Source organism: Coloeus monedula (assembly GCF_965178545.1).
Source record: "Coloeus monedula genome assembly, chromosome: 16".
Taxonomy (NCBI): Eukaryota; Metazoa; Chordata; class Aves; order Passeriformes; family Corvidae; genus Coloeus; species Coloeus monedula.
The window spans coordinates 7,524,409-7,551,163 of record NC_138796.1 but is presented as its reverse complement, the minus strand read 5'-3'; the positions used below and the strand labels follow the sequence as shown (position 1 = coordinate 7,551,163).

At 51.5% G+C, this 26,755-nt stretch overlaps 1 protein-coding gene across 1 annotated transcript in view; it reads left to right on the top strand.

Annotated features, from left to right (window-relative positions):
- CACNA1H (calcium voltage-gated channel subunit alpha1 H) overlaps positions 1–26,755 on the top strand; it is a gene marked incomplete at both ends in the record, with an annotated part of 158,083 nt that overhangs the window by 98,287 nt on the left and 33,041 nt on the right. Inside the window, 8 exons of the mRNA XM_082291933.1 lie at positions 14,604–14,755; positions 15,816–16,001; positions 16,543–16,660; positions 18,175–18,330; positions 21,386–21,476; positions 23,592–23,800; positions 25,504–25,935; positions 26,618–26,718. Of these exons, the coding sequence (XP_082148059.1) occupies positions 14,604–14,755; positions 15,816–16,001; positions 16,543–16,660; positions 18,175–18,330; positions 21,386–21,476; positions 23,592–23,800; positions 25,504–25,935; positions 26,618–26,718 (1,445 nt within the window). The remainder of the gene's footprint in view (positions 1–14,603; positions 14,756–15,815; positions 16,002–16,542; positions 16,661–18,174; positions 18,331–21,385; positions 21,477–23,591; positions 23,801–25,503; positions 25,936–26,617; positions 26,719–26,755) is intronic.

Below are 26,755 nucleotides of genomic sequence, written 5' to 3'. Positions count from 1 at the left end.
CCAGACAGGTAATGAGGGAAGCAAACGGTGCAGTGGATGTTTCCCACCCGACTTTTGTATTTCAGAAATTATTTTAAAGCCGTGGATTTCCTCCCACTCCTTTCCCCCTCCCCCCCCCCCCCCCCTTGCTCGTCAGTGTGTAACAGCAGAGGGTTTCATCCACATTTGATTTTTTAACTCTGACACCAAACCTGAGTGCTGGATTTATGGCTGCAGCTGTCACTCCTCTGCAAACAGGCAGGGAAATGAAGGTTAACAAGTTTGGGCTCAGGGGAGAGCTTGTAGAACAGCCCTGCAGAAAGCTCTGTGTCATCACAGCCGCCTGGAGAACAGATCTTTTCCAAGGTTCTCCTGCCCAGGGTTATTTATCATCATCTGCAGCGAACACTTTTCTAATTGTATATCCTCATTGGAAACTCTCGAGACCCCAAATGGAATTCTTCTCCCTTGTATGATACAGGGGGGGAAACAGAGGCTGGGGAGCCTGAGGGGGTGGTTGGATAGTTGTAGGATCAGGCTGGCACTGGCAGGCTTGCTGCAGCCATACCCTCAAATCCCAGGGGTGAGCACTCACTGGGAGGCAGAGGATGCTCCAGAACACTTCTGGTGTGTTCTCCAGATGTCCCAATCCCTGTGCTGAAGGCTGGGATGCTCTGCCTGTCCCCCAGTGTCCCCTGCCACTCCAGCACTGTCCCCCTGTGCTTCCTCTCTGCTGTGTCTGAAGTGTGAGTCCTGGCTGGGTGATTTTAAGGCTGAAATAAGACAAAATCCCTTCTGGCCTTTGTTTAAAGGAGGAATTTGGACTGGAAAGTATCAAATCTGCTTGGGAATAGCGTGCTTGGAGTAGAAGGACTCGTTAGAGGATGTGGCTGTGTCTCTTTGGGGTCACTGCACTCTGGTTTGGGCTCTGTGTGGCTCAAGGGAGTTGTGTCAGCAGGATGTGAAGTTTTGGCCGTGTCCATGGGCTTTTCCATGCCTCAGTCTGTCTGGAGAAGAGGAGACTGAGGGGAGACTCCTCGGGATCTGCAGCTCCTCCCGAGGGGCAGCTCCGATCTCTGCTCTCTGGGACCAGGGAAGGACTGGAGCTGTGCCAGGGAAGGCTCAGGCTGGATTTCAGGGAAAGGTTCTTCCCCCGAGGGTGCTGGGCACTGCCCAGGCTCCCCAGGGAATGGTCCCAGCCCCGAGGCTCCCAGAGCTCCAGGAGTGTTTGGACAGCGCTGCCAGGGATTCCCAGGGTAGGGTTGTTGGGGTGTCCATGCAGGGCCAGGAGCTGGGCTGGATGATCCCTGTGGATCCCTTCCAGTCAGGACATTCTGTGATTCCACAGTTGTGTGAGCGAAGCCAAACTGGGACCCCATTCCCAGCAGCTCGGAGCCAGCAGGTCCCAAATTCCCTCCTCACTCCTCTCTCCCAGCCTTTGCCGCTCTCCCAAGTTTCTGCCAAGCCCAGTTCTGCACCCCGAAGGTGCCGTTCTGCTTTTTTAGCATCTCCATGGAAACCACTTTGGGGTTGCAGAGTGCAGGGGGTGGATTTGAAAAGGAACTCGAGTAATGCTTCAGTGGAGTCAGGTTTTGGGCTGGCAGCCAGGCAAGAACGCGTGTCCAGCCATAAAAGTTGGGAAGGGAAGCAGTGGAAGCACTCACAGGCAGAGATGCACCAATTTCCTGCCATGTGAGCTCAGGATGAGGCTTTTATGGTAACACAGACTTTACCTGGGAAATGGTTCAGAGGGAGACAGACTCAGTTCTGACTCTTCCACAGAAATCTGGATGAATTCCTTACCTGGGAGGAAACTGCAAAGCTGCTTTTTGAAGTGCCAGCCCACCCCTGCACCTTGTTAACACATCTGTGTCTCGCTGTGACCTCTCTTAAAAGGTTGAAACGCAGACAGATTAATTTGCTTTTGATCTCTGGGCTAATGAAGTGCTGGGCCTCCTCTGCTTCATTTTCTACTTGGTGGATGGAGGCTCAGGAGCAGCTGGGATTGGAGCTGGGCTTGGCTTGAGCTGACAGAGGGAAAGGTTAATTCAGGGTTGGCTACCAGGGGCAGCCACGAACCGAGGATGCTTCCCTGGATCTGCTCAACCACCTGAGGCAAGTCCTGGCTGGGGCCGAGCTCCGGTAAGAGCCATCATTAGGCAGGGAAGGAGGAAATTCCGTGCTGTGCCCAGCTGTGCAGAGGTCACGGCGCTCCAGCAGCACCGCCAGCCCGTGGTCACCAAGGCAATGACAGCTCATCGCCATGGAAACCCCTGCCACCTCCTCCAGCCGGGCTTTTAGCAAATAATTGCTTGAGATGCGCTGTGGATGCCACAAATACAATAATTCGACACCTTTCAGCATGGTCTGTCCGCTTTGGGAGCCCGTGAGGAGGGTTTCCATCAGGGCAGGAGTGTTTGGGAGCTCGCGGCTTTCTCGGGGGCTCGGTGTTTGCGTGGCGTTGGTGGTGTGGCTTTAGGAGTTTGTTAAAGCCACCAGGCAGGAGCTGCAATCTAAATTCTCTTTCACTCCCACTCTCTGCAAGTCAAACCTTGTGTCGCCTGTTCCATCCCTGCCTGGAGGGATCGCTTTGCCTTTTTCCTGGGAGCAGGAGGTGGATCCAGGCCCCGGAGCAGCCGTGGGGTGTGGGCAGAGCAGAGGTTTGGAGCAGCCCTGGTTCTGTGTCTGCTCCTCATGGCTCTTCCTGAGGGAGCTGCTTCACTTCTGCCACTCAGAACCATGGCAGGGCTGGGAAAAACCGGGAGGAAAACTTGTCTGGGGCATGGAAGAGGGAAAGTTGCAAATGGGATAATCCCAGAACAGTTTGGGTTGGAAGGGACCGTGAAAGGGATCTTGTTCCATGGGCAGGGACACCTCCCACTGTCCCAGGGTGCTCCAAGCCTCGTCCAGCCGGGCCTTGGACACTCCCAGGGATGGGCAATCCAGTGAAATCCTCGTTTGTTTGTTTTTCCAGCTTCTCCCCAGCTGGATGTGGGATGTGGCAGGGGCTTGGCAGAGCCTGGCATTCTCGGGATGATTGGAGCGGTGTTGTTATTGCTGCCGTAATTAGTGGCAGGTAATTAATGTTCGTTAACAGCCCCCTTTGCCCAGCTCACCATGAACTAATGACCCCCAGAACCAAACCCATCCACTCCTGCTTGGGGAGAGTCTCAGGTGTTCACCAACCCCATTAATAGTGAGCTGCGATGATTTTAATTAGCGCTGCTGTTATTAGGGCTAATACAGCTGAATGTCATTGTTTTAGCAGTGATTTTATGCCATTATATCAAATTAGAACCACTGATTTTTTTTTTTCCCTGTATCGTTTTGTTCCCACAACAATAAAACCACACTGAAATCCAGGCCATGCTCGGGGGTGAGGTATCGTTCCTGCAAAAGGAACGAGAAAAATCCAATGGAAAGTCACGTCCTCAGTTTGAAGTCCTATTTTCCAGACTTTTGTGTTCTTCTCCCAATGCTAGGAATAAATGTGACGGGAGAAGCACAGCGCCGGGCCAGTGCAGTGATCTCTGTGAATATTGGTGGTGGTTTCGTAGAAGTTAATTGGAGGTTTTCCTGTCAAGAAGGTGAACATGTGGGAGCACTGGGCCATCTCCAGACTCTGAAATCGAGGGATTGTGCCAGGTGAAACAGCTGGATAGGATCATAGGATACAAACAGGCAATGAGGGGCAGGAGTCGCTGAGCTCTCCTGCTGCTCTGTGCTCCCACTTGGTAATTCCAAGCTTTCCCTCAGTGCAGTGTCCAGGTGATCCAACTGTGCTGAAGGGCAGCTCTGCCTTGGAATTCCTTCCTGACCTCTGGAGCCCTTCCCCGCCTCAGCAGAACGAGCTGCTCCTGTCCTGGGGAGCAGGAGGGATGTCGGTGGCGGTTGTTGTTATTTTTAAATTCCTCAGACACCAAGGGCCTGGAGCTACTCCTGAGGGCCATGGAGAGCTCTGCTCCCTGGTGGAGCTGTGCCAGGGATGTTTCGGTTGGATTTTAGGGAAAGGTTCTTCCCCCACAGGGTGTCCGCACTGGAACAGCTTCCCAGGGAATGGGCATGGCCCCAGAGCTCCAGGACAACGCTCCCAGGGATGCACGGGGTGGGACTTTTGTGGTGGCTGTGCAGGGCAGGAGCTGGACTCTGCTCCTTGTGTGTCCCTCCCAGCTCAGGGCATTCCATGATTCCATAATTCCTGAGCTAAACTGGAGCAGGAGCCCCTGGGAGCGGCTCATCCCCGGTGCCAGCTGCACGTGCCGGAGGCTGCTGGCAAACACAGCCTCTGCTTTTGTACCTTTTTGTCTTCTTGCTTTTCCTTCCTGCTCCTCGTGGGTGGGCTTTAATTGCTGCTCTAGCCCGGTGCTCGTGGCTAAAAGGAGGGATCAATAATTCATTCGGAAGAACAGCGTGGAGCTCCAAGGTTCCCATCTGCCTGCTGTGGCTGCGGGCTGGAGCACCCTGGGCTGTCACAGCTTTGTGTTTTCCGGGACAAAAAGAAGCTTGGAATGATTGCTGGGGTCGCTTTGGGTTCTCTAGAGAGGAGGAAAAGTGGATTTCGCCTGGATTTGTTCTCCTGGCTGCATGTTTGATCTGAGCACGGAGGAGCTGCTGCCTGGGTTACAGCTGTGGATTTGCAGATGAGCATTTCCATGCCGTTAAACCTTGGAATCTTAAACTCTTTGGGAAGCTGCATCAAATTGGGGCTGTACCAAGTGCAGTCCAGTCTTGGGAGATAAAAGGGCAGGAGGTTCCTCCAGCTGTGCTCTCCCCATTGGATATCCCTGAGCTTCATCAGCCCATGGAAAACGTGAGTGGCCCACCCTAGGAATGACTTGGATCCTTGGATCCCAAGGGATCTGTTCAGTCCAGTGTCACAAAAATCACAATAAACAGAGCTCAGCTCGGCTGGTCTATCCTGAGGCTGTAAGGCAGAATCAAGTGTTCCCTTGGCAGGGTGGCCAGAGGTTTCATGGCATTGAGAAGCTGAATATTCCTGGTTAATTGGAATTAACTGGAATTGGGATTGTTCAGCCTGCAAAAGAGAAGGGTTTGGGGTGACCAAGTTGTGGCCTTTCAGTGCCTGAAGGGAATCTGCAAGAAAGATGGGGAGAGACTGTTTGTAAGAGCCTGGGGTGGCAGGACAGGGGGAATGGCTTCAAACTGCCAGAGGGCAGGGATAGACGGGATATGGGGAAGGAATTCCTGGCTGGGAGGGTGGGCAGGCCCTGGCACAGGGTGCCCAGAGAAGCTGTGGCTGCCCCTGGATCCCTGGCAGTGCCCAAGGCCAGGCTGGATGGGGCTTGGAGCACCCTGGGATAGTGGAAGGTGTCGGGCGTGGGACTGGGTGATCTTTAAGGTCCCTTCAAGCCAAACCAGTCTGGGATTCTGTTTTCCAAAGGGAAACCTGTAGAGAGCTCCCTGTTCCCAAATGACACACACCCCCAGATTTTCTCCTGGTGTCCTGCAACATTTTTGTTTCCTCCTCCTATTCCAAGACCCTTGAACCTCTTCCAGTCTCTCCCAGTTTTCTCCCATCTCTTCATGTCCCACTTGGGCACTCAGAGATCGGGTCCAGCCACTGGCTCCCATTTTCCTCAGGAATTGCCCTCTCCTTGAACCCATTTCCCCCTCCAGCCACTCCAGCTCCTCTCTTTGGCCTGCACAGATGACTAAGCCGAGCTCTTTCTCAGATACAGACCAAGCCCATCCCCGTCTTTCCTCCCAGCAGCAGCTCCTGCCATGTTTTCCCGATGCGTTTCATCTCTGCCGAGCCCGCAGATCCCAAAAGTGCCTTTTTCCAAGGGACTCTCCATAAAGCTCTATTAGCAGGGGATGAGTAATGGCTTGACAAACCCGATTTAAGTGGCCCCTTCTGAATCATCTTGGCAGTAATAGAGGGGGAGCGTGTCCATTTTTTGATTAAATATTTCCAGTGCCATTAACTCGGCCGAAGTAAACAACTTCGATTGGGTTTGTCTGCTGATGACAACCCGGAGGCCTTTGATCCCGGTGTTTCAGAGAGCCAGGAGCTGCATAAAGATCATGGAATCGTTGCTAAAGTAGCATCAGAGAGTTGGGAAATGGTTCTTTGCTCTCTCTGTGTGCATGTCCTGCCACCACCAGTGGACGTGGTGCCACCTGTGATGGGCATCCGGAACCCCCAGGCAGCTGTGGAGGATTTTTCCAAGGAAAATCCATTATTAACCCTCATTTCTTGTGCAGGTTCCTTCAGGCAGGGTCTCTGTGTTCCTTTTTGCCTGCGAGGGGCTGTAGAATATCCCGTGGGTTTTGTGTGTATCCCAAGCTTAAATATTCCATCTCTTCATATCCCAGCGCTCAGCTCACACCGGAAAGGAAAAGGTAGAACTTCGTTCTTCTTTCTAATTAATACAATACGAGATATCTTCAGCCTAAATATAAAAGTATGTTTGTTAATACATAAAAAAAGGATGGTAAATCAGTAGGAATGCGGCAGTATTTTTTAAAAATTAATCCTTTGTGGTTAACCAGCCAAACAAAGCTGATTTCAGGCATCAGGCTGATGATCTTGGGGCCGTTAATTACTGACTTCAGCACAGAGCGTGGTCAGCAACAGCTTTGCAGTGGGCAGGAGCTGTGTGGAGAGAATTCCTTGTGTGAATGTAATTTTTTTATGGCGAGGGAGAAGCCAAATCTCCTGGATGAGAGTCAGCCCAGGCCATGCTCCGAGATGTCCCGCCCGGCAGGTCCGCTGGTGCTTTGAAGGGCTCCTCAACATATGGATGGGAATGATTCAGGCTGGATGAATTCCCTGGATTTTGGCCAGAGGCTTTTAAAGGAGCCAAGGCCGTGCAGGGTGGGATGGCAGCGGAGAGAAACCTGCTGCTGTTTCCAGGGAAAAGGCTCCAGGAACGGGGCCGGCTCTGGAATGCTGGGAAGGTGCCGGAGCATCTCCTGAGGCTCTGCTGAGGGTGATCCCTGCGCCCAACCCAGGAGACGTTCTCTGGCCTCCATGCAGCTGTATTCCCATTTTCCCTCTTTTTCCTGACAGGTGGGACCAGTGTGCAGATTCCAGTTCTCCCATCTGCTCCTGGGGCGTTGCTGGAGCCATTCCCTTCTTGTTTGGAGAGCTGGCCCCTTTCTGCTGTGACTTCTTATTTAATAACTGAACCCGAGCACTTCTGGCCTGCTTCGGGGCATTGTTTTGGAGGTTTGGGTGGGTTGTTTTCATTCTTTCGGAGCCATCTGTCGCTCCAAGTGCTCCTCTGTCCGGATGTAATCCGGCTGATTGGCCTGCTTTTCCAAACAGTTCTGCTGATAACATTTCAGATTGCCCAGGTCCCGTCCTCCAGAGGCTGCAGGAGGCAGCAGTTGATCTAATCCTGCTTGGCATTTATGTCACTGGAAATGAAATTGCATTTTGCTGAATGAAACTGAGAAATGGGAAAGTAATACTGCAAATATGTCCTGCCACGTGGGACCTTGCGCCCGGGAAGCTTCCGAAGGAAGCTACGGAGGAGTTGATTATCCCAGAGAACAAACTCTGCTCTGTGGCTCTTCTTGCGGGAGAGGGAAATGTGGCATCCAGGGATTCTTCTGAAGAAAACACTCGCAGCCAGGAGACAGAGAATCCTGGAATGGGTTGGGTTGGAAGGGACCTTAAAGCTCATCCAGAACTGTCCCCAGGGACAACTTTCCCTATCCCAGGGTGCTCCAAGCCCCATCCAGCCTGGCCTTGGACACTTCCAGGGATCCAGGGGCAGCCACCGCTTCTCTGGGAATCTGTGCCACCCTTCCCGCCCACAATCCCTTCCCAATATCCAAACCTGAAGGACTGGCACAAAAATCCCAGGGAATTCCTGGCTTTGGAATCTGGTCGCTGCTGGAGACCCTGAACTCTGCTGGCTCTGGGTTTTCATGCTTCCTCCATCCCCCCAATGTCCTGTTGGCAGCTCCAGGAAGGAGCAGAGTTTTGCATCTGGGTATGGAATTATGAACCGTGGAGCAGAGAGTTAAAAGGAATTCTACAGAGCATTAGGAGATCAAGTAGGTCAATGGAAAGGAGGAAAAATTACCATCAGTTATCTTCAATTAAAGTGTTATCGCTCCACATGAAGGATCCCATTTAGAGGGAGGCATAAAACCTGAGAGCGGAGGTGACTGAGAGAATAAATTCCCCATTTTTAATTCCAGACCCCGAGAGGGAACATCCATCAGCAGGCACGAGGAGGAGATCTCTTTTTCCTTCTGTTTCCAGCCTGCTTTGAAGCAGAGCCCACTTGGAAATCTCACAGTGAAACATATTTTTTTTTTTTGTGGAAAGCACGAGCTCCTTGAAGCCACAACTTTTAGGAGAGACACTAAGAACAGAGGAACCCTTCTTGAGCAGGACTTGTGCTTCTGAGAGGTTGTGGTTGTGTCTGGCTGTTAAATTCAGGGCAGTGGCACCCCCAAAATAGCAAATATCTCAGTTTCCAGGGCTGGGATATCCAGGTTCAAGTCCCTGATCCCTTTCCAAGGCCAGAGAGCAGAAATAACTTTGAACTGTGCTCACAAGCCTGGGAAAACACCACCCAAACCCTTTTTTTAGGAAGTTATGTCCCATAAAGGAAGGCAATTCCTGTGGTCTGGGTTGACTAAACCAGTTTGAAGTTGATTTTAAGATGTTAAGAGTCTGATCTTGTAGTAAATAAACCTCATCCAAATGGTTTATATGGGAGATGTTTTCAAATGCAGGAGTTGGAAAGCCCACTTGTATTATTCCTGGTTTGGCTCCTTTGTGAAGGCAGGGAATGCAGAGGAGGAAGCAGCCAGGTCTTCAATTGCTCGGGGGTTTCTGCTCGTTTGCTTCGCTGGGTTGTTTACTTACCTCAGAAATACCAGAATTGCTCGGTTTGATCTTTGACAAGCGAAGAAGGAGAGGAGAATAAAGGTCAGAACGGAGCCTTCATCTTTGCTGGGGTGTCACTTGCAGCCCCTGACAGCTCTGCTTCCGCTGCCAGCTCCTGGCTCCTGAAACTCCCTGGAAAGGGACCTTTTCCCAGCCTGCTTCAGAGGCATGGGAATGACACAGCTGTAAATGAAACCGAGCAGATTGCAGAGTGGAGGGCAGCCTGTCCCTTCTGTGTGCAGCACTGAGTCCCCGCTTGGGAGATGTCACAGCTTCCCTCCTTCCCTGTTCCTCATGCAGGGAATGCTCAGATTTTTCCCTGTGAGATGTGGCACAGAGTGCCCAGAGAAGCTGTGGCTGCTCCATCCCTGGGAGTATCCAAGGACAGCTTGGATGGGGCTTGGAGCACCCTGGGATAGTGGAAGGTGTCCCAAGGTGGGACTGCATGGTCTTTAAGATCCCTGGATTCCTCCTCTCCTCTCCCTGTCTCTCTCTGCATTCCCTATGGATTTTAATTCTGTGGCATGGAGCTGCAGACAGGTGAAGTCTGCTGCAATGGAACACCTGGTAATTGGAGAGTTATAATTGCCCAAAAATGAGGCGAGGGGAGGAAACACGGAGTGCCCGGGAGCCAAGCAGGGATTGACAGATCATTACCGTGCCTGGTCAGAGCCTCTGAGGGCTAAACTGCAAAATACAAAGCAGAAAAGCCAACATAAACAAGTGCTCCAAGTCCCTTTGTCAGCTTTAGGCTCAGGACTAGAGAAAAAACAACCCAAGTGCAAAGGATGTTTATGAGACTCAATGTTCTGGAGTTGTTTACTGCTCCTCGGGGCTCTGCCACTCTCAGCTCTCGGGCTTGGGGAAAGTTGAGCTGCTTTGGAGGGGGATTTCTGAGGAAAAACACATATTTTACTCTGGAAACTTCACTGGTCACGCAGCAGGAGGGAGGTGGTGTGGAAGAGCCATTTTTTCCAGTGTGAGGGATGCAGGTGTGATTATTTCTAGCAGGTCTCAGAGCAAAAAGGTGCCCAGTTGTCCTACTGGCATTGAGCCTAAATTATGTAAAATAGCAGCTGGTGGGTGCAGTAACCACAGGAGAGGAAGGAGGAGACGGGAGAGAGGAAAAAGAGGCACAAAGAGATCCCAGTCCTTGGAGAGCTGCGGTAATTCAGGTGCACAAAGAGAATCTGAGGCTGCAGATTCCACTCCTTCACTCTCTGCTTGGAGGAGCCATCGATAATTTGAGCACTCTGGGTTTCTCTTTTATTGGATTCCATGGTTCTAGGAAGGCTCTGGGCTCTGTGCTGCACCTTGCTAAAACCAGAAGTGGCAGATTCTCAGAAAGGGTCTGGGCTTCCGAGGTTTTCAGACTTAAACTATTTCGGAAAGGATTTTTTGGTCTGTTTATCTGAACTCGGAATGAACTGTTGGAGGTTTGTCCCTAATAAAAGCATGGTTTGGAATCGTTTGGAACCTCTGGAATGGGCAGAGGGGAGACGTGTTTTGTCTGCAGTCAAGGCTTGCTCTTACTTTAAACTCAAGGATGCTGAAATCCCACAAATTGATCCCACACAGTTCCTGCCCTTCCCTGGAATAGTGGGAAACTTAATCCTGCAGCCCAAGGATGATTTGAATCTCAAATTATAAAGTTTACATTCAGATCTGAACTTTTTTTGAGCCTTCCCTGGGACCTGCCAGTGGGACTTGGGGTTAAACCACTCTGTGCTCGTTTTTGGTGACAGTTCCCAGCATGGTCATTCCTGTTCCAGCCTCCACATCCAGAGTGGGGGATCCTCATGCCAGCATTGCCATAATTCTCCCATCATCCAGGCATTCCTGAGCATTTTGGATCCTCCTGCAATGCTAGGTCACCTTCTGGAATCCTGGACTGACGTAAAGGTCAGTAACAGCAGCAGCAGCAAAAAGAGATCCCCAGAGCTGCTGGGGGGTCGTGCTCTCCCTCTCCGTGTTTGGAAAAGGAATTTTTCCCTGATGCAGCTTGGAGCCCAATGGTGGGCAGGTATTTTCCCAGTCAGAGTCGTTAAGGCTTAGAAAAAAATTGGCAAAAAGCAAAAACCACCACTTTGGACCAACTCTTGTGGAAGGGCCTCATTTTGCTGCTAAGCTTTGTTACCCATCCCAATCCGAGCTGCATTTCGTGACACAACCACTTCCCGAGCCAAAAGCCTGGAGTTTCCAGTGCTGAGAAGGTCAAAAGGAGAGATTGCAGCAATTTGAAAGTGTTGTTGCCATTTCATTTTCTTCCAGCCAGAAAGTTGGACGAAAATAATCCTTGCCATGAAAAGCTTTGTTTTCAGCAAATCAATGCTTTGTTTCACCCGGAGAAAAAGACTCCTGGAAGAATTCCTGCTCTGGGATTGGCTTTAATTCGGACAAAAACCCAACAGTGGCTCCTAGTGGCTGACTCCAGGGGAATGGCCAAATCCATCTTGAGTGTCCCTTCCTTGACCCTTTGCTCGTCGGGGAGCAAGAAAGCGGGAAATTTGCGCTTGGAGCAATAAACCATTTCAGAAGGAATAAAAATATCCCCATTTCTCGGGCTCCCGTTGGTGTCAGGAGAAGGGAATTACCCTGGAAGGCCGGAGCATTGGATGTTTGGCTCATCTGCTCCTCAGCTTCCACTCCAATAATCCCCAAGCTCCCAGCACAGCTTGGCCGCCGTTCAGGGCTATCTGTCCTTGTCCGGGTCCTGCCTGGTGTCCCGGCAGGATCCCGCTCCAACATCCCTGCTCACAGCTGGCCCTGTCATCACTTTGGTGCTGCCTTGCTCCAGACATGATCCCAAAAGGATAATGAAGATCCCTGAGGTGAGATTTTGCAGTGTCAGCCATCCATCAACCTTTCCCAGGCGTCCTCCCGTGCTCCAATCTGCTGGATCAGCTCCTGGTCACAGCTGCTGACGTTCCAGGCCACCTCCTTGTCCTCTCCTGTCCCTGTCCCTCCTGGCTTCTCTCCCCTCCCCTCACAGATCACTGCGGATTTTCTCCTGAACTTCCATAGGAAGCAGAAGTCACGGTGCTGGAGACAGAGCAAGAAGGGCACGCACTGTCAAAGGGAATTGGGAAATAAATTCTGGATTGGCTCGGTGCTCCACAGGCCATGGGAAAATCTTGGGTTTGCCCTAGAAAACTTGGGATTTTAGAGGATAACAATGTACAGATTCCTTTTATTTGCCTGAGGTGTTCTGGGGGTTGTTCAGCTTTTCAGACTCAACACTGAATTTTTCGGTGATGACTCTGAGATTGTCTTATCGTGCTGGTCTCAATGACCTTCGAGGTCTTTTCCAGCCGTAGTGATTCTGTGTTTCTCTATCCACATCACTCCAGGATTAGGGATTTTGAAGTGATCACCAGGAAGCCCAATTTTCACGATAAAATTGTGGCTCTTGGCAGCAGCAAGGGGAGCTTGGAGAACCCCACACTACTTTTGCCTTTTGTGGGTGAGGCTGCTTCTCTGTGGCAGAGGACAAGGTTCTGGGAACAGCAGTGGGCAGCTTTTCCATGTTTCCCAGCAAAAAAAAAGTGCTGGGAAACAGCAGGGAAAACAGAACAGACCCACCAAGGTGCAGATTCCTGTCAAGAATGATGGTGGCTTCTTCTCCCAGACAGTCAGCAACAAGATGAGAGGGAATGGCTTCAAGGTGTGTCAGGGGAGGTCAGGTTGGACAGCAGGAGGAATTTCTCCATGGAAAGGGTGGTCAGGCCTTGGAACTGCCCAGGGAGGTTTGGATTCCCCATCCCTGGAGGTGTCCAAAGAATGTCTGGAGGTGGCACTCGGTGCTCTGGGCTGGGGACAAGTTGGGGATCGGGCACAGATGGGACTCGATGGTCCTGGAGGTCTTTCCCAACCTCAGCGATCCTGGGATTCTGTGTAATTCCTGATGATTGCCTTTAATTTCCCAGCCTCAGCCCTCCTCAGCCTGCCACCAACACCCTGTTCCAGGAGCTCTCAGTCTGTGCCTGCAGGGACACGAGACTTTAATGAGTTATTTTGCTCCTTGTCAAGAATTCCCTCGTCCAACCCCGCCCGGGGGGACCCTGAACGTGCCAGGTCCTGACAGAGAGCTCGGGGATGCTGCCAGCACAGTGTCCTGTCACCACTGTGGCTTGGAGCGGGACAGCCTGGGAGCCTGCAGGGCTATTTTAGGATCAGTCTCTGTGGAGAGCTGGTTAAATTCCATCCCAGAGCAGCCCTGAGCCCCAGCTGGGGTTTTTTTTTTTGCCTCTCTTTTATTTTGGTATCATGAGGGAAAGGAATAGGATGGATGAGCTCTGACTGATGTGAGGGAATCGGGCCCTGCCGCTCAGGTGCTGGCTGGAGACTAAAGAGCCCAACATTTGCCAGTCCTTCTGCTGGTATCCCGTGGCAATTGGAGTGTATGGATTAGAACCAGGAGCTCTGAGTGCTCTTCCCCCTGGATAAATGGGTGAGCAGCAGACAGACGATTGCAGGGAGTCATTTAGCAGTGAGTGATGGCTCATTAGCAGCCCACGGGCTGGAGGGGATGTGTGGGCTCCTCCTGAATCCCGGTTAACTCCTTCATCCTCTCCTTCCACTGCCGGGGGTTGGATTTGCAGTGTGGAGTTCAACGTGACGGTGCCACAGTGTTAGAGCAGTTTCTCCTTAGAGCCTCAAATAGTGCGACAACATCGCCAAAAAGGGTCAATTTTTACCCCCCTAACGAGGGATGGGGAATAAAGGAAATGATTATCAATCCAGGAGATGAGTCAGACATGAAAAACTCACCTTTTCCCAGACAATGTTATTACACTGAGGAAAAGGAAATGAAAAAGACTCGTTTTGTCTGGCAAAGGAGCAGGCCTGGAACGAGCAATGCTCATTGCAGAGCCTGGTGCCATTGGAAGGAGCAGCTCCAGCGAGTGAGCAGATCAATGCCACCTTTTCCCATCTGTCCGTGCCCCGTTTGGGAGCCTGGGCACTGGGCAGGCTTTGCTGCACCTCCCAGGAAGGGAATGGAACGTCTCTGGCTCTGTCTGGAAACAAGGTTGGAGCCCAAGGGAATGTGGTGCTGGGATAGAGGAGGGGCATGGAAAAATCGTGGATTTGAGCTGTATTAAGTCTTGTACACTCAGAGAAACCAACACTGATCTTGGCTGGAATCCTGACACTCAGGGCAGTGCTGCTGTCACTTAAAATCTGCTGGTTTTAGGAAAACCCATTTTGGGGTTTTGGGGACAGTTTCCAAAGGGACATAAATACCTCGAGAGACACAAAAATATTGATCCCACTGACTTGAAGTGGTATTTTTTTTCCGAATTCTCTTTGGAAGAAAATGGCTTTGTTTTAATGAATAGAGCTGTGCTGATATTGCTGTATCCAAACCAGTATTCCTGGTTTGGCTGTAGCAGCAGCCATAAAGTTGTGCTGGAGTTAGTGCAGTGCAAGCAGACCGATCCATGGGAATTCAGGCACATAAGTCATTCCAGCCATGCCCTGGCTAATTCCATCTTGGAACAGTGAACAAGCCCTCTCCTTTGCATAGCTTGAATTATTTTGGATTGGGCACAGTTGTTCTCCAGCTGCTCCAGAACTGGGCTGGGATCCTGTGATTCCAGTAAAACTCACAGGGACTCTCCACGAGGTTTATCTGCTGTTCCCTCAGACATTTATCTTTCTCCATGGCTTTCCAGAAGGAGCACAAATCCCAGCGGGAGGAACATTCCCACCTTTCCCATTTTCTCTGACCACGTTGCCTTTCTGCCCATAGCCAGACGAGCTGACCAACGCCTTGGAGATCAGCAACATCGTCTTCACCAGCATGTTTGCCCTGGAGATGCTCCTGAAACTCCTGGCCTTTGGAATCTTTGGCTACATCAAGAACCCCTACAACATCTTCGACGGGATCATCGTGGTCATCAGGTCACTGTCGGTCCTTTCCCCAGCGTGACTTTGCCGCTGAGGGCTCAGACGGGTTGGGGAGCAGGATAGGGATCAGAGGTGACGTTCCACGTGTTCATCCAGGGTTGGGATGTGCTGTGGTTGTGCTGGCCTTTGGGAATCCTGTCCTTGGGAGGGCCATCCAAAGTAAATGGACCTGGAGAGCAAAGTCTATTTATGCCACACATCTGGCACCGGGGTGGATTTTCCACTGAAGTGCAGCGTGGCTGGTCCTGGGAAAGGAGTTGTGTGAGAGTCCATATCCCAGCAGCTTGTCCTCCCTCTCCCAAATTATCCCAGCTCGGCTGGAATTGGCCGAGCAGGAGGGGAAGGGAGGGCCGTGTTCCGCTGTGCTCTCCAGGGGACACTGTCCCAGCCTAAACTGGGGGTGCCACAGCACGGGAGCCACACCCCTGTGCTGGGATCCTTTCTGACCAGCCCTCAATCAGTCATTTGGGACAAAGAATTCCAGGGACACAGAGGTTTAAACCTGGAGAGTGCCCTTGGCACATCCCTTTGATTCAGACAAGGGAGGAGCACTCAAGGTTCAGAACAAAGGTTGTGGTGTGGCCTGATCGAGCTAAACCCCCCAAAACATCCCTCGGGATGTTCTAAAGGGAGGTAAACACCTCAGGAGACACAAAACTATTGATCTCACTGACTTTAAGTGGTATTTGTTTCCCTAATTCTCTGAAGAGATGTTGGAAGAAACACACTTTGTTTTAATGAGCAGAGCTGTGCTGATATTCCTAAATCACAGGAATGGATATTCCTGGAGCAAAACTGTGATCCACCTTATTGTAGTGGTGCAGCCTAGCAGGAGACATGGACAACTCCTGAAAAAAGGGAATTAAGGAGGGAATTTAAAGCAAAACCAGCTGTAGAGGAGATAAGCTGTATCACGAGGGGCGCAACCGCACAGCTGGGGAGCGAAGGTGCTTTTCCAGAAGCAGGAGAGGAGCAGGCAAAGGGGCGATTCCTGGAGGGAAGCAGCTGCCTGGAGCAGAGCTGGTCCTAGCGGGTTGTCGCCGTGTCCCCGCAGTGTCTGGGAGATCATCGGGCAGTCGGACGGGGGCCTGTCCGTGCTCCGGACGTTCCGGCTGCTCCGCGTGCTGAAGCTGGTGCGCTTCATGCCCGCCCTGCGCCGCCAGCTCGTGGTGCTCATGAAGACCATGGACAACGTGGCCACCTTCTGCATGCTGCTCATGCTCTTCATCTTCATCTTCAGGTACTCCTTCAGCCGGCAGCTCTTCCTCGAGGCGTTGTTCCGCTGAAGGGATGCGTGGGTGGGGACAGGGACACTCCGCCTGTGGGGGGGAAGTGCTCACAACGGGATATTCACCCCTTTCCAGCCTGTTTTTCGTGGAATACCATCATTCCAGAGTCAATGAAGGACACAAATGGGCAGTAATTGCCCCTCAGAGGATCCTGAGCTGTGCCTATCACTGACTGGACCCTACCAGTGTTAGATTTGGGATGGAAGTTGTGCAGACCCCAAGATTTCTGTCTGTTTGACCCCCTAATGGCCCTCAGGATCCTTTGTTTGGAAACCAGGGAGCTGGCAACATGGTTTGTCATTTCTCCAGACAAAGGAAATCCTGGATTTGCCTTCAGTGCAGACAACTGGAATGAAATGTGAGGCAGGAGAACCAAACTGCAGGGTCAGAAAAACACTGGGAGTGGAAAAGTATCCATAAAACCCCTGCAATCCTCCCAGCAGCCACGTTTCACCCACGTGTTTCTCCCATCTCTCTCTTTCCCCACTCCAGCATCCTTGGCATGCACCTTTTTGGATGCAAGTTCAGCCTGAAAACCGACACAGGAGACACAGTTCCAGACAGGAAGAATTTTGATTCCTTACTCTGGGCCATCGTGACCGTGTTCCAGGTAAGCTCTGGGTCCTTGGGGACAATTTAAGGGAGAGCATGAGGAGTTTTTATTGCACAAAAGTCTTCCAGGAGGTGTCAAACTTGGAGTGAAGCAGCACTGTAGAGTTATTAGGGCAGAGATGGTGTTTCGGGGTCTAAAAGCCCTGATGGAGAAGAAATCTACTCAAAATCAGCACTGTCCATATCTCTTATCAGTAAAAGGAAAGTCTGAGGAGGGAATTCATCCTTGTTTTCCTCTCTGCTGCCCATCCTGCTCCTGCTCTGCAGATCTGTCTCCTTCACTGTCCCCAAAATGCCCTTTGCAAACCATTCTGTGTAACTGGGAGTGACAAATCCCCTCACAAATCAGAGCTGGAGGTACTGGGAAAGCCTTGATATAAAAAATTGTGTTTTCTCTGCATCCAGGTTCTGCTTTGTGCCTGAAATTCCTGGCGGGTCCCACAGCAGAGGAATCAGCTGCCATTTTGAGGGTCTTTTAAACATAAAGATTAGACGTTTGTGTTTCAAAGCTCAGGCTTTGGAATCTGAGTGCAACAAGTGGAAATAAAGTTTGTAAAGGCAGAGTAGGTGCTCAGCCCAGTGTCCCTCAGAAATCCAGAGCCTTCACTGTGGAGAGAAATTCTTACGGAGGAACAAGGACAAATCAGCCCCAGCCTCAGAGGTTCCCGTTTTTCCCTTCCCAACACACAGATTGCTGCATTTCTCCTACCAATCCCTTGGGAAATGCAGCTGGCACGGAGCACGAGGGCTCAGTCCTGTGTCCCAGGAAGGTTATTGAGCAGCATGACTCAGTGCAGCACTGCTGTCCCCAAAGCCACCTTGGTTCAGGGGGTTTGAGGCCATTTTCATTGCAAGAATTAATGTGGAACATGAGCTTGTCATCCATTTTTCTAAGGCCTCCAGGATTTTTGAGCTCCAGGGAAGCTGGAGAGTGGAAATCCCTGAGGGAGATTCCTCAGAGCAAGGCTTGGCAGCGATGGGTGTTTTTTTGCCCAGTGTTTTTACCTAAAGGAAAGCACTTTGCTTCCCTGAGTTTCTGGAGCCACCCAATGTCATTTAATATCCTGTCCCTTACCCTTCCCTTCAGCTCCAGTTGTCTGCTAAAGAGCAGCCTGAAAGGAGACAAGATCTGTGGCCTCAGGTCTGTTATCTGCTGATGGTTATCAGAGGAGGCAATACCTCCACGAAATGATGGGATTAGGACAGTGCATCCTTCACGTTTGGCTATCTGGGATCTGAACCAGTCCTCTCTGGGCAGGGGAGTGCTCAGACCTTCCCGCAGGGAGGGGAGGCTTGGCCAGGAGAGGTGCAAAGATCTAAATTAGGGGCATTTCTACAATGTCACCTGAAATCACATGCAAAGACCTAAATAAAGGCAATTTCTGCTGGCTCATCTCCTGAGACCTGCGAGTGGTTTCGCTGGAAAGGTCAGAAGGAGAGGGAAAATGGCAGGATTTGCTGTGCACAGAGAAGTGGAGTCACTGAGGCTCTTCCCCTTCCCTTTCCTCACAGATCCTCACGCAGGAGGACTGGAACGTGGTGCTGTACAACGGGATGGCCTCCACCTCCTCGTGGGCCGCCCTCTACTTCGTGGCCCTGATGACCTTTGGCAATTACGTGCTCTTCAACCTGCTGGTGGCCATCCTGGTGGAAGGATTCCAGGCAGAGGTGAGAGATCCAGGCAGAGGGAGGGGCAGAGAACTGACACACATGTGGGGATGAGCCATGTCAGGGAAAACATCCACCCGTGCAGTCAGCCTGAAATATGAACTTAAGGGGTGCCGGTGATTGTGCTGGGCACGTGAAGCTCTTCTGAATCAATCTTTGCAGCCCTAAATTTAAATTTAAGGGGTGTAGATGATCTGTGCTGGGCACGTGAAGCTCTTCTGAATCAATCTTTGCAGCCCTAAATTTAAATTTAAGGGGTGTAGATGATCTGTGCTGGGCACGTGAAGCTCTTCTGAATCAATCTTTGCAGCCCTAAATTTAAATTTAAGGGGTGTAGATGATCTGTGCTGGGCACGTGAAGCTCTTCTGAATCCAGTCTTTGCCGTTAAAGAGCACTGGATGTGGGATGGGAATTGGGGGACCAGGACTTTGATCTTCTACACGGCCTGCTGTGTGATCTAGAAGGAATAATTTAGGATTAAGCTTAATCTCACCAAATCTCCTGTATATCCCGTGGTTTGTGTTTCTTTATGGTGGAACTCAGGCTTTCAATATATTTAAAAGTTTTATTAAAACCCAAAAAGACTAAATCGACTGGCTTCCCTTGATAAGGGGTGGGTACCTTGTCCTAAAAGGAAATCAGGGCTGCTTAGCAGGACTTTCCCCTCATGAAACCACCTGTGTGGTGGAAGTGCTCACAATGGGACATTTGCCCCTTTCCAACCTGTTTTTCATGGAATACCATCATTCCAGAGGTGAATGAAGGACTATGTGCTACACATGACTGCATATTCTGTGATTCCACATGTTCCAGCCAGTCCTAGTCCTGAGGACCGGGCAGGAGGAGACCTGGCTCTGAGTCCAGGCTTTTTCTTGGAACTCTGTCCCTTCTGGGATGTTTAAGGCCACGAGCACAGCTGTTCGAAAGCCGTTTCCAGGTTCCTAACATGAAATTCTCAGATATTTAGGATGATGCTTTAAGGCAGAAGTTTCCTCTGCTCAGCAGCCTGGCAGCCCGCAGGGAGCTTAGCAGGGAACAGATCCCATTCCTCCCCAGCCCTCTGGGAGGTTGAACCTCCTGCTGATGTGAAGCCAGAGCTGGGCAGGACTCTCTGAGTGCCTGATTACCCCTCCAGACAAATGGCTGTGGTTTCACTGCTCAGCCCTAATGGCTCCTTTCAGAGCTGTTATGGACCAGGATTTAAATGTGTGTAAGCTCTGCTTTTCCAGGCCTGGCTTATTCACCCCACGCTGCCTCCCCAAATGCTGGCAACCACAGGCATGACATTTGCAGGGCACATTTTGCTCTCCACTCCCATTTATTATCAAACCTGACATCAGGCCTGTGGGCTCGGCGCTCCTCTCAGGGAGAGGAATTACAGAAAAGCCTTCTCTGGGCTGCGTTTCAGCTCCCAGGGCTCCTCTCAAGCCTTGCACTGAGAAATCATGGAATCCTGGGGTGGTTTTGGTTGGAAGGGACTTTAAAGGCCTGGTTCCAACCCCCTGGCCTGGGCAGGGAACCTTCCACCGGGCCAGGCTGCTCTGGTTGCAAACCAAAGAAGAATTCTCAGTGGAGCTGGGTTTTCTTTTGTTATCGCTGGTTCCCTTGCTACATTGGGAATGTGGCAGAATTCTTGTTTTGACCTCTTTGACTTTGCCCTCTGACAGGGCTGCTCTGAGCAGTCACAGGAGTCTCTGAGGAGAATTTCTCCTCCATTTGCTCAGGTGTTTCTTTTATTTATCTGGAGAGGGACTCCTGGGAGATTTGTGCAGCTGAGAGCTGCTCTCAACTCAGAACCATCAGCAGGGTTTCAGCAAGGACACTAAAAATTGTCCTGTGAACCATAGCACAGGCTCTCAGCCTGATTCCAGGTCCTGCTCTGCCTCTGGAGCAAGTTTTCCAGCACTTTTCCTAGAAGAGAACAGACTTAAATGGCCACAAACCCATTTGTACTACATTTGTGCTTAGCACAAGTAGCCAGACTTCAAACAGGGCCATAATTGCATATTTGTGCTTACACTGTTCCCATGTCACTTTGAAACCTCCCCTGGAGCTGCTCTGGGAGAGCAGACAAACCTTCCAAAATGGTGCAGATCTTTCATCTACTCCGCACTGGTGGTTCTGCTCTGAAACAGAGAAGATGAATCAGGGAGCTCGAGCCTTTCAGTCATCCTGGCTGCAGCACTCGGCAATAAATCACAGACAAAATGAAGCTCACTGCCACTTCAGCACCGTGTCTCTGGAAGCCGTGGGGATTTGTTCAGGCACCAGGCAAGGAACTGTGCTCCTTTTTCTGGGATCAGCTCTTTAATCCAGCCATTTGCTATCAAATTGCACAGATTTCTGCAGTCCTGAGGAATCCGGCCAGAGTCCTGCTGATATTCTGCTGGAATCCCTCCCCCTGCAAGGAGAACCTGAGGACAGCTCCTCTGTCCCAGGCTGATCATTTTTGGTAGCAGATATGTACAAAAGGGAAAATGAGCAGCACTGCCAGGAGGAAAGGCAGAGTGAGGGTGGCTGTTCCCTGTCCTGAGATGGTGCAGGGCTACCAGGCAAACTGGCCTCATTCCCTCTGCCTCAAGTTGCCAAGAGATTTCCCAAAACAATCTGTTCCCAGCCAGCACGGAGGAAGCAAATCAGGGTTTCCAGATCTAAGTCAAACTTAAAGTGCTGTCAAATACGGACTTAAAACCCTCTGACATCCTTTGACATCAAACCCAAAGTGCTTTCAGTTGGGATTACAGAGAGTGCAAACAAGGAACCCCACCATGCCAGGTTTTTCAGTCATTCCTGCAATTCCAGCTGCTCTGGGATGTTTTCCCCTGGGATTTGCTCTTCCAGGAGGCTGGAACAGTGTACAGGGATGTGCTGACAGCCACAGCATCATCCTGTCTGTCCCAGTTCCCAAATGAGTGAAAACAAGGAAGAGGGACTTGCCTGGGATCATTCCAGAGGGAATTTGGCTTCAACCAACCACAGGGAGCAGAGGCAGCTCTGAGCTGCTGAGGAACCCATATTATTTGGGTCTGTTAATTATCCTCCTCCTCTCTGCAGGGAGATGCCAACAGGTCAGACACAGATGAGGACAAGACATCTGCCAACTTTGAGGATGAGTTTGAGAAGCTGAAAGACTTCCGAGCAACAGGTGGGCTTTTGTCTCTGCATTTTCCTGGGAATCTGGGAGCTACGACTCTGCTTCCACATCTTCCCACAGCAAGTGGAAGAATCTGGTTTTTTTGGCAATTAATCTGATAGCTAAGTCACCAGAGCAGCTCTGCAAAGTGTAGGGGAAGCTAAATGAGTGCTGATATTTCCTTTAGACAGATGTTTTTCTAATTTAAACTTCCCCAAGAAATTTTTAGCTGCGTCTCATCCTTCCTCCTGCACCATTACCACAGAGTGCTTTGCTGACAGCAATGTTCTCACCCCACTTCTCGGCAGCTTTTCCAATCAATCATGTTCTCATCTGTTCCTTTTGGTTTCCCACACAAAATGCATTCGAGTGAGGTTTGATGGATGGAAAATGTTGCTGCTCATTTGTGCTCCACGGGGGCCTGGCAATCGATTTGAGAGAAGGCCCACACTGTGCTGGTGTACCAAAACCATGGAATTGTAGGTGACAGCCTTCCCTTTGCAGCCAGAGGGGTGACAAGAAGGGATCACACATGTTAACAGTGAATGATGGTAAACAGGAGCCACTTCAGTTCCTGTTTCCTTTGATTCCCAGCTTGGGCTCTACTAGGATGCCTCCAAATGCTTCTAAAGCAGGATTCGTTTCGGCCACAGAAATGTTGATTGTGGGGAGCAGATGGAATTCAGCTGAGGAAGGGGCAGAGAATCATTTGTTGGGGAAGGTGAGGCAGAGCTGGATCACAAAGAGGTGATGGAGCTGCTCAGTCTGGAGATGAAGCAGCAAATCCCCAACACCAAGTGATCAAATGTCCCTTGCAAATGGCTGAGAAGGAGCCCACAGCACCAAATCTGCACCAGCTTCAAATAATGAGAGATTTCAGGAGGGAATAGATATTGTCACATCTGCTCAGGCAACACAGAATAGAAAACAGGGCTGAACGTGCTGTCAGGCCAAGTCCAGGGGTGACTGTGTGTCCCCATGTGCCTCAGAGGGGCCAGCTGGTGACTCGACAGCGAAAAGGTTTTAACAATTCCAGTGCAAAGCTCTTGGTGTGTAACACACACAGGGGCAGCAGGGACGTGTACGGCAGACGAGCAAATTTTAGCTGAAACTTCCACCCTCACGGTGAACGACAGTGTTCCCATGGATTTCTGGGGTGCAGATCAGGGATTTGTGCACAAAGCAGCAGCTGAACAGATCCAATTAAAGCCAATTGTATTGCAAGAGCCCCCAGAGGAACAAACAGAGCGCTCACTTGGATTTCTCCCTGCAGACCCGAACTGCTTCCCTGCTGATCCTTCCCCCTCCTAAGGCTGATTCTGAATATCAGTTGATTTGTGACTTGCAGCCAGGATCCACTCAGCCTGGTAAAACAGGAGTTGGTTCAGCTCTAGTCTGGGGTTTGACACCAGCCTCTGGTTCTGTTACAGGACTCCACAGGGCTCGGAGTGTTAGGTCTGGCTTGGTTCAGTGGCAGTATTGGTTTTTGCTGCCTGGTCTTGCCATACAGCTAAAATAGTGGATTTTTGGGGTTGCCACAGTGCTGTGCCATTGGATTTCTGTGTTGTGGGTGGGGGTGTAAAAGCAGCTTCCATTTCCTGTCCTCAGTGTTTGCCGAGTGTCTTCCCCGTGAGGGAACTTCAGGCACATCCCAAAGTCATAAAAATCCCTGTGCAGCTCTGCGTGACACGGACAGGAGGTGAACTTCCTAGGTGGAATTCAGCCTGGAAATTCTCTGCTAGCCCCAAAACTGTAATTCCACTCTCTAAATCCCAAGGAACAGAGAGCAAAACTTCCTGGAAGTGCTCAAGGCTCCAGGGCCTTGGAGCAACCTGATCTAGTGGGTGGCATCCCTGTCTGTGGAAGGGGACCTGGAATGAGGAGATGGGGTGAGACAGGATGAGATGATCTTCAAGGTCCCTTCCAAGCCAAACCATTCTATAATTCCGTGGTTCCTTTGGAGGGCACTGAGTTCCCAAAGGCCCCTTAAGAGGTTGTGACGTTCACCCGCTGCCTTTCAACGCAGTGGGGGGAATCTCACTGCCCACAACTCCATTTGGCAGAGCTCCTGGAGGTCCCCAGGAGCAGTGTCCCCTCACGTGCTGTCCTCTGTCCCCTCCTGTGCAGAGATGAAGATGTACTCCCTGGCTGTCACCCCCAACGGGCACCTGGAGGGCAGGGGGGCCATGCCCCCGCCCATCATCATGCGCACAGCGGCCACCCCGATGCCCACCCCAAAGTGCTCCCCACACCTGGACTCCCTGCACGCCTTCGGGGACTCGAGGAGAGGCAGCAACGCCTCGCTGGAGCCCACGGGCTACGACCAGAAGTCCTTGGTAGGTTCTTGCGGCCAACAAGTCCCCCTCAGTGACACAGAGCACGGGGTCACAGGTCTTTGTTTCCAGGTCATGGGATGTTCTGGGGTGGAAGGGAGCCACAAGGATCAAGGGAATGGCCCTTACAGGGATTGATCCCACCAGTTTGGTGTTATCAGCACCCAATGAGCTCAGCTCAGGGTCATGGGAGACATTTGTCACAGACGTTGCTGGAAAATAAAACACAGGGTGATGGAGGTGGGAAATGTGTGGAAAGATGGGAGGAGAGCTGAGTCGGGGTGTGCAGTGCTGGGGCAGGGCAGTGACACAGAACAGCCAAGCACGGTGAGGGTGAAAAGGGAGCACAGGGATGTGCCAGGACTCAGCGCTTTCCTGCCCGGTGCCTCGCTGGGAGCCCTTGCCAAACCATGCCACGGGAGAGACATAACCCTAGAGAAGGCATAAGTTCATGCAGTGACACCGCCGACCCCCTCAGAGGAGGAGCAGGAATCTTTTCCAACCACACTGGCCATTGGGGATGTCTTGGAGAAGCTGCCAGGTGTTCCCGTGAGGATGGGACCTGTTTCCACCCTGGTGTTTTAGGGTTGTATCTTGAATTTACGCTGTGTCAGGGGGATGAAGCATTTTCCCTTGAGCTCTGGTTACGGTCCAGCAGCCCTTTTGGAGGGAAATCGAGGGAACAAGGGATGAGCTGCTGGATTGCACCAGGATCTGGCTGGAGCTGCTGCTCTGGCAGCTGTGCCTGCAGCAGGGGGGGCAGGAGGGCAGCTCTGTGCAAACAGGGAGCAGAGGCACCAGGCAAAGTGGATTTCTGCCGCTGTTCATCCGTCCCACTCCTCCGCTCCATAACTGCGAGATCATGTTCAAATCAAGGCAGCAGACCGTGAAGGCTCCTCACGCCGAGGCACAGCCACCATCCCCCTTGCTAAGCTGCTTAGTCAACCTATTGCCTTTGAAAAGAAAACAGAGATGACTGCTGTTTGCCTTGGGCTTTCATGGGATTGTGAGCTGCTGGAGAGGGATGTTCATCCTTCCAATCCTTTCCCAGGGAGCGTGGCGGTGCCACCAGCCCAAGGCAGATGAAGCAGTCAGGGGAGAGCTGGCTGGCACTGAGGAGGAGGAGGAGGAAGGCAGTTTGTCTTGATTTGTGCTGGGAGGAAGCCATGGAGGGAAAAGGGAGTTTTCCTCCTGGCTTTTCTGACCTTGAGCTCCCTCATCCTGGGAATTACCCGGTACCTGCCCGAGTGCACGGACACGCGCTGAAATTTGTGTAGGAGAAACATTCACTCCACGTCCTCACCCAGCAAATGGAGGGAAAATAATGGAAATAGGGGCACAATTCCCACCAGGCCCTTGGGTGACTCAGGTTCCCTTTGGAAGGCAGGGAAGGTGTGAGCTGAAAGCACTTGAAAGTGAGGCAAGAAAACATCAGTTCAGCAAAATGCCACTTATCAGTGTCTTTGGGCTCGTTTTTAATGGGGAGTGGATGTTGCCAGGACAGAGGGTTGGTGGCTGTGCTCCAGGTGTACTCCAGGAGCACCTTCAGTGTGGCCTTGGCCAGCTGCTCTCATCTCAAGGCTGGAATCAGAGTGGTGCAAAAACCGGGAAGGGGAGGACACGGCTTTCACCACTCTGGGCAAAACACCCCCAATCCTTTGGCTTCCTCCTGCAAACCACTCCTCCCACGTCTGCTTCTCTCCCAGTCCAGCCTTCGCAGCTCCCCCTGCGCCAACTGGGGCACCAGCAGCAACTGGGGCAGCCGCCGCTCGAGCTGGAACAGCCTGGGCAGGGCCCCGAGCCTCAAGAAGAAGAACCAGTCGGGAGAACGGGAGTCCCTGCTGTCCGGAGAGGGAAAAGGCAGCACGGATGACGACTCGGACGACGCCAAGTCCAGCACGCTCAGCCGGCCCTCGCTGCCCCGCCGGGCGGAATCCCTGGATTACCGCGGCTCCCTGGAGCTGCCCGAGCTGCTCCGGGTGCCCTCCGTGCGCCAGCTCGGCCTGGGGCCCACGGCCCTGCTGCCCACCGAGTTCCACGACTGCAATGGCAAGATGGGCCACGGCCCCGGAGAGTTCTTCCTCAGGGTGGATGGCCACAAGGAGGATGCCCTGGACTATGAGGATGACATGGAGGATGTGAGTCCTGCGGGAGTTGGGTGCTCGTGTTTTAAGTGGCTTTTCCATTCCTGGGAAGGATGGTTGAAAATCCGGCGTGGAAATGCGTTATCTCCTCAAGGCTAGGGTCGGGAATGGCGATCCTGAGCCAAGGGATGGGCCTTTACTTCCTAAAAGATCCCTTTTTTAAGAGATCGTTTTTGGGCTGGGACATTGCAGTGGTGTCCCGTGAGGTAAAACTTCCTTTTTTCCAAAAATGCCTCATTTTTGGGCTGATTGGGATTGTTCCGCTGGCCCACGATGCCTCCAAAAATGAGCTGCAGACACAACAGGTGAATAGCTCTACTTACAGGAGCTGTTTGGTGTCATGAAAGCTCAAAAATCTAAAAAGAAATGTTTTCCACTTAACTTTTTGGTTGTTTGAGGCCTTTTGGGGTTTAAAACAACTCTGTATCTCAAAATTACTTGAGCCTAGAAGTCTTGCTTTGTCATGCCCATGTCCTCCCTTTTTCCACCCCTTTCCACCTTATTTTCTCAGACAGATGTGACAATGGCCACCATAGCTCTGTCCCAAAAGCTGTGACTGCCCACAGTCACAATGAAAGGCCATTTACTGCCCCCCTCCTTCCACAAAAACACTGTGAAAGTTGGAGAGGCAGGAAAATAAAAGAGGAAGAAAAGGTGTTTCTTCTTTTTTATCCAGAGTTATTGCTACCGGATCCGCAAAGCCCTGGAGCCCTACAAACCCCGCTGGTGCAAGACTCACGAGGACTGGTCCCTCTACTTGTTTTCCCCACAGAACAGGTAAGAAATTCCAGTGAAATTCCAGCCCAGCAGGTGT